This window comes from Phocoena phocoena, chromosome 5 (genome assembly GCF_963924675.1).
Source record: "Phocoena phocoena chromosome 5, mPhoPho1.1, whole genome shotgun sequence".
NCBI classification, from domain to species: domain Eukaryota; kingdom Metazoa; phylum Chordata; class Mammalia; order Artiodactyla; family Phocoenidae; genus Phocoena; species Phocoena phocoena.
In genome coordinates, this window is record NC_089223.1 from 45,062,549 (window position 1) to 45,078,432 (window position 15,884).

Consider the following 15,884-nt stretch of genomic DNA (forward strand, 5'->3'; position numbering starts at 1 on the left):
TAAATCCTGAAGTTTATTTTAAAAAGATTACTTTTTTATATGAATGAGACTAGGTTCAAGGATATCTGCTGTCTTTGGGTACATAAAATATGTGTCACTCTGATTTGCATCTGAGAGGCATTTTGGGTGAGAGAGAAAAGGGAGCATATTTAGCCTGAGAATGACATACAGTTCCTATACCTTTAACTTTAATCTGTGCTAGAGAATGAGTAAATCATAGAAACACTGTTAATAATTGTGGCAGTTACAACATTTTTGGATGAATGTAGAGAAATATACCCTGAATGTAGACATCACTCATGTTATGTTAGAAGGCAGGTTAAGAACAACGACTGTAGGTATTAATAAAGTTTGATATATTAAACTAAAACAGTTTTTGTGTTTTTTTTTTAAAAAAACAGGGAATTGCTTTTAAATAACAATCTGTTACGGGTTTTGCCTTATGAACTTGGTCGGCTCTTCCAGCTACAAACTCTAGGTTTGAAAGGTGAGTGATTTTTTAAAAATGATAGCATTAGCAGTCAACATTGAGGTTTTCTTAGCCTTTTAAAGACCATTTTCGTTACAATTAGGCCAGGTTTTAGTATAATTTCGAGAATGTAACTATACATTACTCTTGAAAGAAAAGTGGTTCTTCTCTATCAAATTGAACTTCACGATTTCAACAAGCTGCCATCATTTTAACAAACTTGTATGGGGGAAATTTCGGGTTTTTTTGTTTTGTTTTTATATTTTACTGAAATTTCTTAGAGGAGATAGTTTAAGTTAACATTTAGCACTGTAGTTTTTTTCCCATTTTTTAAAAAAATTGAAAACAGTGATGTAGCATAATGAATTTTAACCTCAGCCAGAATGTCTGGTTTTGATAGAGTAGATAGCATTGGCATATTAGGTTTATAAGAGGGAAAACATTACAGTAAAAATGAGCTATGTCTAATAAGTGTAGTTATTGTAAATAGTGTATTAATCCAAAATGCATGTTCCTCTGATGATATCATCTCAGTTTGGAATGAAAGTCATACTCAAATCACATAAATACTGAGATTTGTCTATTTTTCTCTTATAGCATAGCATAAGAAGAAGGGTTTATTTTGAATGCAGAGGACTAAATACAGATTTACACTATTGGTTAAACATTTTCCGTGCTAATGAGGAGGGAACATTAAAGCCTTATAAAGTACACACTTTCATATGTTTTATTTTCCTTCTTCAAAGACTACTGAGTCTCATGAACATGTTCTGTTTGCGTTTGCTTAAATCATATAGTGGAGCATTAAGAAAGAAGCTTGAATAAGAGTGGTAAGATTGCTGACATTATTTGTTGAAATGACAAAAGTGGTGTTAGGCTTCCTTATACAGTTAACCCTTCGTAAGTTGTATAATTATATGAATGGTCTAACTCTTGTGATTTTAGGTTCTTTGTAGGAATTTACTGATGCTTTTTATCATGTGTGAATTGGACATATGGGGAATACTTTTTATCTAAAGTATTTTCTTGAGGATTAACCCAAGGCATTTGAAATTTGTTGGGACATTTCGCCTTATTCTCTGTGTGCTAAATCTTATTCTTGTAAATGTAGCTGAAACAGCCATCCAGCTAGAGTTGGAATGGGGGCAGGTCTGTTTGTGCCTATTAAAAAGTATGGAATGGTTGTCATTTTTATAATCTTAGATTTCAGAATTCACACTTTTCATACTGATTATAATAAATTGTATATTTTTTGTCTCCAAGGATAACCATTGTTTCTTACTTTCAACATCAATCAGAACAGCTGTTTTCCTCCTCCTAATCTTGATGGAGAGCATGTCAATGACAAATGAATACCTTAGTATTGAACCCAGTTGCACTTACCCTTCATACCACATAACATTCCTGGAAAAGCAAATATTATATATCTTACTGTTTCATAACTCTATTCCATGTTATCTCATATAGAGACATGTTCTCTGGGCTTCCCTGGTGGCGCAGTGGTTGAGAGTCCGCCTGCCGATGCAGGGGACACAGGTTCATGCTCTGGTCCGGGAAGATCCCACATGCCGCGGAGCGGCTGGGCCCGTGAGCCATGGCCCCTGAGCCTGCGCGTCTGGAGCCTGTGCTCCGCAACGGGAGAGGCCACAACAGTGAGAGGCCCGCATACCAAATAAAGAAAAAAGAAAAAAGAGACATGTTCTCAGAAAATTTAGCTTAGTATCAACAGAATGAATCTTTCTGAATATCCTTTATCTCCTGGGTTCTTCATTTTGTTTTACTAGTTAAAATGTTAGTCTTCCAAACTACTGTCTTTGGTTGGACTTTGATTCTAGTGTCCCTTGTCTACTGATGATTCACATTTGTTAAAATCTCACTTTAGACTTTCAAATCAGGCACCAGCTCTGCTTTACCAGCTGTAACTTAGCTTTGTCCGTGCCTATGGATAAATTCTTTTTCATTAAACTTCAATTTAAATTCAATATAAATAGCTATCTGCAGACTTTCCTCTTCTGTGAGAATCTGTTTTTCTGGCAGTGCTATTTTATGTTCAGGTGATCAATACAGAAGAGCAGAGACCTTTTAGAAATGAAAGAAAGCCAGAGCCCTCCCTGCCATCTTTCAAAACTTTACGGTGGTAAAAACAGGATTGATTTTATGAAGGAATTGAAGGAATAAAATGTTCCTAATGAATGGTAGCTTTATATTCTTAGGAAGGTAAAACTTGAAATAATTTCTTAATCAGTTTTAATAACCACATAGTGGTACTTTGTGCCCAAAAAAAGGGGGAGGGAGTAGAGTGGAGCACTTAAAATAGCACTGTGATATATTTAAAAGAAACAATGAAAATGGATTGCCTCTAAGATTCCATTTTGTCTTGAAACCAGAAAAAGGAGTGCCTTTCTTCCATTTCCTGTCTTCCTCTGAAACACAGATACTGAAATTTTGATAATGAATTTGATCATCCTGGCTCAACAAGTTAATTTTTAGAAATGCTATTTTGAGACTTGAGGAGTATGTGTGGTGGGTAGGGTATTTGAAGAGTTAGGATAAGAAGGCCAATTTAAAAACTACAAACATGGCCAGTCCAGGAAATTGGAAATGTTCTTTTAAGTCACTTAAAAGAAAAATCCAAACTGTATGAGTTTTATGGAAGAAAAAGTGTAAGTGAAAGCAATTCTCATATGGTTATTTTAAAATAATTTAGAATTCATGTCCTAAGGTATAAAGCAATACTTTCTCTGACATATGGGCCAAACAGTTGTCCTCAGGCATTAAACATTGATGTCCCCAAATAATAAAAACTTTAGAACTTCAATAATTGTGAAGATTGCTAGCTTCCTTCTAAGAATTACTTATCTCCCTTAAAATAAAATGGACCATGGCAATTGAAGATTCTTTTACTATGTAAACTTTTTAATTCATGAAATATATCATAATATACAAAGAGTAACATTTTAAAGAAAATAATAAAATAAGTAACTACACACCCATTATCTAACGTTCTCAGTACCTTTTAAAAAATGCATTTAAAAATCCGATTGCCACTCATATAGGAGGCAAAGTACTTTCTTCTGTATTATATAATGAGCTTCTGGAAATCAGTAAATAAAAGACAGTCTATTAGAGAGCATATTAATAATTCATATAAGAGGATTTACAAATGGCTGTAAAATTAGAAACTTGATCAACATTATATAATAATAACAATGCAAGTTGAGACTATACTCAATTTTTACCTATCAGATTGGATGAATTCCAAAATTTTGATAAACTAACTGTTGGTGAGATTATTGGGAAATAGGCACAATCAAACCTTGTTGGTGTAGATCCCCTGTATCTTTTAAGTTTCCTGTGTGCCTTTTCTTGATTACATCTTCATCACTTCTCCCAGAGGTTATTACTGTCCTAAATTCTGTTAGTTTTCTTTCGGTCATCCAACAGGTATTGATGAGCACATACTATGTGCCAGATACTGAGCTTATATATGTATCTGTTAAGGGTGTTTTAACCTTTATATAAATGGAATCTTACTGAATGTAATTTTCTGTGACTTGGTTTTATTTGACTTTATGTATTTATGATTCATACATTTATGCATTTGTGTAATTGTAGTTAATCTGTTTCATTGCTGTGTTGTATTCTGTTATATGAATATGCTGTAATTCATTCTACTATAGATATTTAGATTGTTTCCACCTTTTTTTGACTACTATAAGCAGTGTAGCCATGAACATTCTTGTACATGTCTCCTGATAGAGTTCCTAGGAATGGAATTGTTGGGTTATAGAAAGAAGCTTATACATTCTTAGGTTTATTAGGTAATGCCATAATATTTTACAAAGTAGCTGTACTAAAATATACTCCTGAAAGTAATACAGTTGCCATTTTTCTGTCTTCTTCCCAACACTTACTTAGTATTGTCAGATTTTTAAAGTTTTGCCAGTTATTAAGTGTGAAACAGTTTCTAGTCCTACTCTTAATTTACATTTTCCTGATTGATAATAAAACTGAGAATCTTTTCATATATGTATTGGCCACGTTTCTTCTCTGAAATTGCTATTGATATCTTTTGCTTATTTTCACTTGGAATTTTTAACTTTTGTCTATTTTGTATTGTAAATGTCTTCTTCCACTCTGGCTTTTCTTTCTGTTTTCTTTGTTGGTATTGTTTAATGAATAGATTTGATTTTTTTTTTTTTTTTTTTTTTTTGCGGTACGCGGGCCTCTCACTGTTGTGGCCTCTCCCGTTGCGGAGCACAGGCTCTGGGCGCGCAGGCTCAGTGGCCATGGCTTACGGGCCCAGCTGCTCCACGGCATGTGAGATCTTCCCGGACCGGGGCACGAACCCGTGTCCCCTGCAATGGCAGGCGGACTCTCAACAACTGCACCACCAGGGAAGCCCTTGATTTTTTTTTATTGTAGTTGAATTTAAACTTCTTTTCTTTTGTGACTAGCGCATCTTACGTTTTATTAAAGAAATCCTGCCCTACCCCAGTCATAAATAGTTTTTCTATATTATCTCTTAAAAGTTGTTGTAAAGTTTTGCTTTCCATAGTTAATTCTTTCATTCATTTGGAGTTGATTCTTTAATATGGTATGAGAGGTCTAATTTTGGGAGGGATCTCATTTTGTCTTTTCCTTGTGAATAACCAGTTGTCTCAACATCATTTAGTGACTAGTTTTCCCTTTTCCCACTGATCAGCAAAGTCACCTCTCTCATATATCAGCAAGGTGTAGTAGGCTTATTTTGGGATCTCCATTCTCTATACGCAGCAGTCAGTTTGTCTCACCTTGCACTGATTACTACATTGTCATAATTGTTACTATGGCTTTATATTAAGATTTGATATCTCTTTTGGGAAGTCCCTTTACATTTTGTTTTTGCAATGTCTTGGCAGTTTGGGTGCCTTGATCTTCCTCATACATAAGAAACAGCTTGTTAAGTTTCACAAAAAATGCTGTTGGGACTTTGGAACTGCGTTGAATGTCTGGATCAATTTAAGAAAAATTGACATGTTAATTATATTGAGTCTTCCTATCCATGAATTTGTGCATTCTCCCCATTTATTTAGATCTTATTTAATGTCTTTGAATAAAATTTTATAACTTTCTGCACACTGTTCAGGCATATCTTTTGTAGATTTGTTTCTAGATACTTTATAAGTTTTTTTGTTCCTCTTATAAACCATGTCTTTTTAAAGTTGCTTTTTCTGCCTGTTTGCTGTTGGGGTATACGAATTACCATTAAAAAGAAAAAAGATCTTATAGTAAGCCTTCTTGGCTGAATTCTCATTCTTCCTAAAAGTTTGTTTACAAATTCTTTAGGTATTGTATGCAGATAATGATTTCATCTGCTGATAAAGACTTCATTCCTTTCAAATTCTTATAATTTCTTTTCCTTATTGTAATGTAGTGGCATGTTTAATACAATATTGAATAGAAGCATTAATACTGGGCATGCTTCTAAGCACAATTTTAAAGGAAATGTTTCTAATATTTTTCCATTAAGAATATTTGCTCTATATTTTTGGTAAAAAGTTTTTAGGTTCTAGAAGTTTCCTTCTATTTCTACTTTGCTAATCCTTATTCGGGTGCTGAATTTTATTAAATGCTTTTCTTCATCTATTGAGATGATTACATTATTTTCTCATTTCATATATTGAAGTGGTAAATTATATGTAAGCGTCCCCCTGACCTGCCCCTTTAAACCACACTTGGATTCCTGAGGTAAACCCAACTTGGTGCTTTTATACACTGCTGGATTTATTTTGATAGTGTTTGTCAAGAACTGTTAAGGCTCTGAGATTTTACCCTATTACAAGCTAATAAGTTAGCCAATTATTGCTTCATGGATAATGGTAGAAGACATGAGACTCTTGGGTCAGAGACAAAGAACGTTATCACTCAAGCAACAAGGTGGACCCAGACACATGCTGTATACACAAAGAGTTTGCATTGCAATTGAGTAATCTAAGTCCAAAGGTGCAGCACTTTTCAAGCAAGCAGCAAATATTGTAGCTAGCTGCAAAAAAACCAAAACAAAACAACTAATCCTGCTTCTCCAGGGGTACAAAGAGTTATATGGAAGTATTGCTCTGGTTGCCTTGACCTGTTTAGTTCCCTATTTAACTAGCTATAGAAACTGCTCAGTATCAAGAGACAGATAAGTCTCAGAATCTGTTGCACTCACAAAGAATGAAGGGGGGGGGAAGCACAGGGACCCTGACAGACTGCCTTTCACAATAACTTTTTAAAGGAATTTTTCATGTATGTTCATGAATAAGATAGACATGTGTTCTTACTGTTCTTACTCAGTTTTCTCAAAGAGTTTGTATAATATTGAATTAATCTGTTCCTTGAAATCTTGGTGGAACAAGACTATAAAACTACCATTGCCTGGTGGAACTATCACCTCAATGTATTTGTAGTTATAAGAATCATTGAGTCTTTCTAATTGCTGAAGAGTCTGTTTTTTTGGACTGTATATGTAATACTGGAATTTTTCAGCTTTTTAAAGTTTTCAAATTTGCATAAAAATGTTCATAATATTCTCTTGATATATTTTTAGACTCTTGTTTATATTACCCCCTTCTTCATTAGTAAGATTATTTGTGCTTTCTTTTTTCTGATTTAGTCTCCCCAGAGATTTGTCAGTTATGTTCTTTTCAGTGAGTCAATATTGGCTTTTATTTTTTAAAAACTGCTTTGTTTCTGTTTTTCTTTATTGTTTTGTTTGGATTTATTATAGTTTTTTCCTTTTTTCTCTTTTTAAGTTGGATATATGGCTTATTCATATTTAGATTTCCTTATTTTCAAATAAATATAAGCAGTTAAGGCCATAAATTTTTTTGGCAAGACTATAAATTTATTTGGCATCCCATGATTTTGATATGAAATATTCTCATCATTTTTGCCTAAGTATTATTAATATAGGTTATCATATCTTCTTTGACTCATCAGTTATTTAAAATTTCCATGCACATGTGATTTTAAATTTACCTTTCTTTATTGTTAAATTTAAACTTAATTGCATTATAGGCAGTTAGGGTAACCTGTATGAACCAGTTCTTTTACATTTGTTGATTCCTGCTTTATGGGCTGGTATGCGATCAATTTTTATAAATGTTTTACTGCATCTGAAAAGAGTATTGTTTCTCTAATTGTTAGGTACAGATCTATATGTTTCTCCATTAGATCAAATTTGTTAGCTGTGTTCCTCATATTTTCTGTATCTTTATAAATTTTTGACTGTTTGCTCTTTTAATAATTAAGGTATATATGCTAAAATTTCCATTTAAATGCTGAATTTGTTCATTTCCCCATGTAGTTCAGTCAGCTTTTGCTTATAGCCTTTGAGTTTATTTTATTAGGTATACCAACTATGCCTATATATTGCTGTACCTTCTGGTAAATTGAACCTGATATTAGGTCATGAGCCTCCTGTTAGGGTTTTCATCTTACAATCTTTTTTGTCTCATATAGCTATGCAAGTTTTCTTTTGGTTAATGTTTGTATAATACATCTTTTCTCCTTTGTTTACTTTCAACCTTTCTGTGTACTTATGCTTAGGTGTGTCTCTTACAAAAAGTATATAACTGGTCTTTTTTTTTAATCCAGTCTGACTTTATTTTAATGTGTGGGTTCAGACCAATTGCCTTACCTCTATTGCAATTATTGATATTTTTGTCTGGTTGCCATCCTACTTTTTGATTCCATTCTTTGTGTGATTTTTTGTTTTCTTTTTGCCTTTCTAAAAACAGATTTTTTCCCCCCTTGTTTGTTTCTTGATCTATATACTTCTGTTGGTGTGGGATTTGTACATTCTATTTCTGGACTCTCAGTGGTCACTCTTGAAATTATACCTTGAATATATTTTTGAAAAATTAAATTCTGAGCAACTTTTTTACTGAACTATATGTATGTAGTAAAATTGACCTCTTTGTTGACAGACATTCACACTTGGTGAATGTTGACAGATGTATGCAGTTGCATAACCACCACTACAATTGAGAAATAGAACTGTTCTGTCACCCTCCAAAATTCATTTGTGTTCATTGAAGTCAACACCTTCTCCCACTCTTAGCCCTTGGCAACTACTTTTCCAGAATGTCATATATAGAAACATAGTATGTAGCCTTTTGAGTCTGGATTCTTTCATTTAACATAATGTGTTTGAGGTTCATCTGTCTTGTGTATTTCAGTAGCTCATTTCTGTTGCCGAGTAGTATCCGATTGTGTGGATATACCACCGATTTTTATCTATTCACAAGTTGAAGGACATTTGGGTTGTTTCCAGTTATGAGTGATTAAGAATAAAGGCACTGTAAACATTTGTATAGATTTCTGTGTGAAGTAAGTTTTATTTTACTTGGGTAAATACCTAGGACTGGAACTGCCAGGTGGTATGGTAAGTGTATGTTGGACTTCATAAGAAACTGCCAGACTGTTTGTCTAATAATCCAATGTAGTGGATTTATCATTTTGTATTCCTGCCAAAAATATGAGAGAGTTTTAGTTGGCTGTGCATCCTTGTCAGTACTTCTTGGTATTATCAATTTTTAAAAAAAATTTTTCATTCTAGTAGGATGTAATATCATTTTGGTTTAGCTTGTCATTTCTCTAATGAGTAATTATACTTTTCATGTGTTTATTTGCCATCTGTATGTCTTCGTTGGTGAAGGAAGTATTTATTCACATCTTTTGCCTAGTTTTATTATTGAGTTGCCTTTTTTCTAATTACTGAGATTTTGAGAGTTTATTATATGTTTTGGATTTAAGTCCTTTTTAAAGTATGTTTTGCAGATGTTTTCTCCCAGTCTGTGGCTTGTATGTTTACTTTCTTTACAGGGCCTTTTAAAGAGCAATTTTCCATTTTGATGCGGTCCCATTTATCACTTGTTTTCATCTATGGATTATGTCTTTGGTGTATTTACCAAATACACCGAAGATGTATTTACCTCACCCAAGTACATCTAAGATGTATCTGTCTCATCCAAGTACATGAAGATTTTCTTCTAGAAATTTTATAATTAGGTTTTTCATATAGGTCTGTGGTCTGTTTTAAGTTAATTTTCGTAAGTATGGTACAAAGTTAGTTCTTTTGCATATGTACATCCAGTCATTCCAAGCACTATTTATTGAAAAGATTATGCTTTCCACGTGGATTTTCTTGCAACTTTGTCAAAATTCATTAGACGCATATTTATGTGGGTGGGTCTACTGCTAGATATATAAACTGTCCACTGATCTATGCCAATACCAAAATGTTTAATTGCTGCAGCTTTGTGGTAAGCCCTGAGATTATATAGTATGTGTTCTCCAACTCTGTAGTTATTTTTCAAAATTGTGTTGACACCTCTAAATGCTTTGCATTTCCATATGTTTTAGAATCAGATTATGATTTTTGCAAAATATCCTGCTAGAATTTTTATTTGAATTGTATTGAATATGTAGATCAGTTTGGAGGAAGAATCAGTTTGTTAATCTTGAGACTTAATACTGAGTCTTCCAATCTGTGAATACAGTGTACCTCTCTATTTACTCAGGTCTTCTTTATTTTTTTTTATGTTTTGTAGTTTTCAGCATGCAGATCTTACAAATATTTTGCTAGATTTATATATTGTTGCTGGATTTGCTACTTATTTGATATTTGATGCTATTGTAAATGGTACTACTTTAAAATTTTCCAGTTATTCATTGATATTTTATAGAATTAAAACACAATTCATTTAAAAGTATATTGACCTTATCCCTTGCAACATTTGTAAACTTATTCAGTACTTTGAATATGTTATTCTACTGCCTTTGGGCCTCCATGGTTTCTGATGAGAAACCAGCTGTTAATCTTATTTTGAGGATCTGTATACCATGAGTCACTTCTGTCTTAGAGCTTTCAAAATTCTCTTTCTGTCTTTGACTTTGTACAGTTTTATTATAATTTGTCCAGGAGTAGATCTCACTTACATTTTATTTTACTTGGAGTTTATTGAGCTTCTTCTTCTATTAATGCTTTTCATTAAATTTGGGATCTTTTGACCATTTTTTCCCTGTTCTTTTTTCTCTTCCTCTGGGACTTCTGGGACTCCCATTTTGCATATGTTGGTACGCTTGTTGTCTGATAGATCTCTGAGCTCTGTTAATTTTTCTTCATTCTTTTTTCTTCAGGCTGTGTAACTTCAACTAACCTCTCTTCAGGGTCACAGATCTTTTCTTCTACCTGTTCAATACTGCTCTTGAGCCCTTCTAGTGATTTTGTTTTGTTTTATAATTTCTATTTGGTCCCTTTTTATAATTTCGGTTTCTTTTTTGATATTCTCTGTTTGGTGAGATATCATTCTCATACTTCATTTTAATTCTTTAGACATGGTTTTCTTCAGCTCTTTAAGCATACTAAAATACTGGATTTTCAAAGTGTTTTCTATTAAGTCCTTGGGTACACTTTTTAGTGTTCTTAGGGACAGTTTTTATTGATGGCTCTTCTCCGTTTGTATGGGACATACTCTCTTGTTTCTTTGTATGTTTCATAGGGTTTTTTTTTTTCGTTAAGAACTGGACATTTAAAATAATGCAGCAACTTTGGAATTAGACTCTCTCCCCTTCCCAGGGTTGTCTGTTGTTGCTGCTTGTTTTATTTGTTGTTTGTTGCTTTAGTGACTTTTCAGAACTAATTCTATAAATTTTGTATGCTTTGTCATGTGTGGCCATTGAAGTCTTTTTATTCAGTTTATGGTCAGCTAATGGTTGGACAGAGATTTCCTTAACTGCCTGTAAACAGTAAGTCTCCCACTCCTGGCCAAGTGGCTTGGTGTGTGTTTTGGGGCTCACCTTCATTACTCAGCCAAGAAGTTTATAACTCCACCTTGTCCTTCACTTCCTTCATTGCAAAGCCTCAAGGTCAGACAGAGGTGAGAGCTTAGGCTATTTTTAGGTCTTTCCTAAGCATGTGCATAGGCCTCCATGTCCATATGACCTTCTAGAGTCCCAGGAGTATGTCAGAGCTTTTTGGAGCACGTACTGACATCTCATTCCCAAGTTTTTCCTTTTAAGCTTTTTGGTTAGTCAGTTGTTTGCCCCAGCTGTTTCCATGACCTTGGACACCTACAAATTTAAAACATTTTTCCGTGATAGTTTCCTCCTTCCCCTCCAGGAAGAAGTCTTTTAACGCTATGCAAGAGTAGAGGAACCACCACACAGGTCAGATAATGACTAGTGTTTGGGAATGAGGCTTTGAGAGTGCTCCAGCTCAGTTTTGGTTGCTCCAGTGGCTGCCAAGCTGCCCTGGCAATGAGAGACCAGGAGAAGGTTTAAAACTCTACAAATCACTGTCCTTTTTTTCTTGAATGAATACCCCCTGGGTTGACGTAATCATTTAGTTAATTTCCACAGTTCTGAAATAGTTGAGTCTGCAATTTTTGCTAGCTTTTTTGGGTTTTGATACTGCTTTTGTGGAGGGGCAAAATTTTGGAGTTCTTCTCTGCCATTTTTGCTGTTCTCTATCCATTTCTTTTTGAGGTGTGGTAGTTTCTGTCTTAGAAGGAACTTTTTCATTTCTTCTAAGTTGTTGAATTTATGCACATAAATATTTTTAAATATTCTCTATCCTTTTAATGTATCAAGGGCTGTTCCATCTTTCATCTTTTATGTTTACAGTTTGTGTCTTTTTGTCCTGGTCAAAGAGAGGTTTGTCAATTTTATTGCCTCTTTCAAAGTACCATCTTTTGGGTTCAGTAGTAATCTGTTGTTTTCCTATTTTAGATTTTATAGATTTTGGCTCTTTATTAGTTCCTTCCTTTTGGTTTCTTTGGGGGTGTATTTGCTCTTTTATTTTTTAGATTCTTAATATGGAGGTTAGGTCACTGATTTTAGATTTTTCTAATATAAGCATTTGATACTATAAATTTTCCTCTAAACACTGATTTAGTTGTATCAAAGTACTTGGGGATTTTCCAGATGTCTGTCTGTTGTCAGTTTCTAGTTTTGTTATGGTCAGATAGTATGCTTTGTGTGATTTCATTTCATTTAAATATGTTATAGTTTGTTTCCTGGCCCAAAGTATGGTCTCTCTTGGTGAATATTCATGTGTATTTGAAAAGAATGTATATCTTCGTGTTTTTGAGTAGAGTATTATATAGATATCAGTTAGTTGTTTAACAGTGTTGTTAGGGTATTCTTCATCTTTGTTGATTTTCTGTCTACTTTTTATATTGGTGCCTGGTAGAGGAGTATTAAAGTCTCAAATACCATCTTGCAACTCTTTAGAGATATTATTCTACTGTATTGTTACTGTACTGTATTCTGTTGTTAATGAATTTTATTGGCATTCTCATATTTTTTTCTTTAGAAGTAATTGATCCTTTTTCCCTATCTGGTTTTAAAGTCTTGTATTTGCCATTGGCATTCTCTAGTTTGCCGTACAACGTAAAATGAAAGTTTTCGTAAACTTCTTTGTATATGTTGTGCTTCTTGTATCAGTTTATTCAATTTTTAAAAAGTTAGCTTTTGAAAGTTTGCAGCCTTTTTCTTTTTGAATATTGCCTCTCTTATTTCTTCTCTCTCTCTAATCTCCTTCTGGCTAGGAGTCAGAATGTGTTTACTGTTTATTCCATCTGTGTGTCAGAGTCCAAAATTTCCTCTCATGTCCTTGTTTTTGTCGCCTCTGTTATCCTTGGGTTTGCCCAGAGACTCTTTAGCTAGGGTCTGAGGCTTGCAGTTCTTGAGCTCTAACCCTCTGTTATATAGGAGCTCTATTGATGTGATGAAGTGTGAAGGAGAGGAAGAGTCCTCTAGTCCTATGATTAGGTCTCAGTCTTTTGGTGAGTCTGAGTTGGGTATCCTCCCTCCCCACACACTAGAGGGGGCTGGAGTGGGATAAGAGAAATATTGGGTTGGTTAGGCTTTGGTAAAACCCCACTTGGTTGTACTCTGGTAAAATGGTTTCCCTGTGGGCAGAATTGGTTAAGGAGAACATTACTTTCCCTCTCCACTAACAGAAGCACGGGGGGGGGTTTTCTCCAGTCTTTATAGTGAGAACCCAGTAGGACCCCCGGGAGTAAAATGCAGCAAAGTGTGGGGCCCTGCTTGTGTTCAGGACAGCAGTTTGCCCTGTGACCTCAGTTGTGGAGGTGGGAGTGACAACTTCCAGTCTCTTTACACGTCAGACCAGAAACCAAAGTACTGTTCTCTCTTTCTAGAGCTCCAATTCAACGTATATTAAGATTTCTTATTCTAACTCCCATATTTTTATTGTCTCATATTTTACATTTTCTTGATGCTCAGTGATGCATTCTGGGTAATTTCTTTGAATATAGTTTTCCTGTTCACTTACTTTATTTTCAGCTGTATGTCATCTACTGCCTAACTCACTCATGTTTTTTTCCCCTAGTACTTTATTGAATTATAATTACATACAGTAAAATACCCAAATACTTAAGTATGCTGCTTGACTAATTTTGACAAAAGTAACTGCGTAACTCAAGATGTAGAACATTTCCATCAACCCAGGAAGTTTCTTTTTCCCACTTTCAAGTCAGTTGGAAGCTACTAACCAGATTTTCACTATAGTTGTACTATTTTACACTTTCACCAGCAACTTCTGAGAGTTCCAGGTACTTCACATTCTTTCTAACCACTTCGTTGCTCATTGCGTTTTAATTTTAGCTATTCTGATTGGTGTGTGTTGCATTAAAGATTTTTTTTTCACATCTTTATTGGAGTACAATTGCTTTACAATGGTGTGTTAGTTTCTGCTTTATAACAAAGTGAATCAGTTATACATATACATGTGTCCCCATATCTCTTCCCTCTTGCGTCTCCCTCCCTCCCACCCTCCCTATCCCACCCCTCTAGGTGGTCACAAAGCACCGAGCTGATCTCCCTGTGCTATGCGGCTGCTTCCCACTAGCTATCTACCTTACGTTTGGTAGTGTATGTATGTGCATGCCTCTCTCTCACTTTGTCACAGCTTACCCTTCCCCGTCCCCATATCCTCAAGTCCATTCTCTAGTAGGTCTGTGTCTTTATTCCTGTCTTACCACTAGGTTCTTCATGACGTTTTTTTTTTCTTAAATTCCATATATATGTGTTAGTATACGGTATTTGTCTTTCTCTTTCTGACTTATTTCACTCTGTATGACAGACTCTAGGTCTATCCACCTCATTACAAATAGCTCAATTTCGTTTCTTTTTATGGCTGAGTAATATTCCATTGTATATATGTGCCACATCTTCTTTATCCATTCAGCCAATGATGGACACTTAGGTTCTTTCCATCTCCAGGCTATAGTAAATAGAGCTGCAACGAACATTTTGGTACATGACTCTTCTTGAATTATGGTTTTCTCAGGGTATATGCCCAGTAGTGGGATTGCTGGGTCATATGGTAGTTCTATTTGTAGTTTTTTAAGGAACCTCCATAGTGTTCTCCATAGTGGCTGTACCAATTCACATTCCCACCAGCAGTGCAAGAGTGCTCCCTTTTCTCCACACCCTCTCCAGCATTTATTGTTTATAGATTTTTTGATGATGGCCATTCTGACTGGTGTGAGATGAGATCTCATTGTAGTTTTGATTTGCATTTCTCTCATGATTAATGATGTTGAGCATTCTTTCATGTGTTTGTTGGCAGTCTGCATATCTTCTTTGGAGAAATGTCTATTTAGGTCTTCTGCCCATTTTTGGATTGGGTTGTTTGTTTTTTTGTTATTGAGCTGCGTGAGCTGCTTGTAAATTTTGGAAATTAATCCTTTCTCAGTTGCTTCATTTGCAAATATTTTCTCCCATTCTGAGGGTTTTCTTTTGGTCTTGTTTATGGTTTCCTTTGCTGTGCAAAAGCTTTGCAGTTTCATTAGGTCCCATTTGTTTAGTTTTGTTTTTATTTCCATTTCTCTAGGAGGTGGATCAAAAAGGATCTTGCTGTGACCTATGTCATAGAGTGTTCTGCCTATGTTTTCCACTAAGAGTTCTATAGTATCTGGCCTTACATTTAGGTCTTTAATCCATTTTGAGTTTATTTTTGTATATGGTATTAGGGAGTGTTCTAATTTCATTCTTTTACATGTAGCTGTCCAGTTTTCCCAGCACCACTTACTGAAGAGGCTGTCTTTTTTCCATTGTATATTCTTGCCTCCTTTATCAAAAATAAGGTGACCGTATGTGCATGGGTTTATCTCTGGGCTTTCTATCCTGTTCCATTGATCTGGCTTTCTATTTTTGTGCCAGTACCATACTGTCTTGATTACTGTAGCTTTGTAGTACAGTCTGAAGCCCAGGAGCCTGATTCCTCCAGCTCCATTTTTCTTTCTCAAGATTGCTTTGGCTATTCGGGATCTTTTGTGTTTCCATACAAATTGTGAAATTTTTTGTTCTAGTTCTGTGGAAAATGCCATTGGTAGTTTGACAGGGATTGCACTGAATC

General features: G+C 34.7%; 1 protein-coding gene across 4 annotated transcripts in view; it reads left to right on the top strand.

Moving 5' to 3' along the window:
- The window catches only part of CNOT6L (CCR4-NOT transcription complex subunit 6 like), a 111,723-nt gene that overhangs the window by 51,669 nt on the left and 44,170 nt on the right, over positions 1 to 15,884 (top strand). For all 4 annotated transcript variants that reach the window (XM_065877591.1, XM_065877593.1, XM_065877590.1 and 1 more), the window contains one exon: positions 402 to 487. In XM_065877591.1, coding sequence (XP_065733663.1) covers positions 402 to 487 — 86 coding nt within the window. The remainder of the gene's footprint in view (positions 1 to 401; positions 488 to 15,884) is intronic.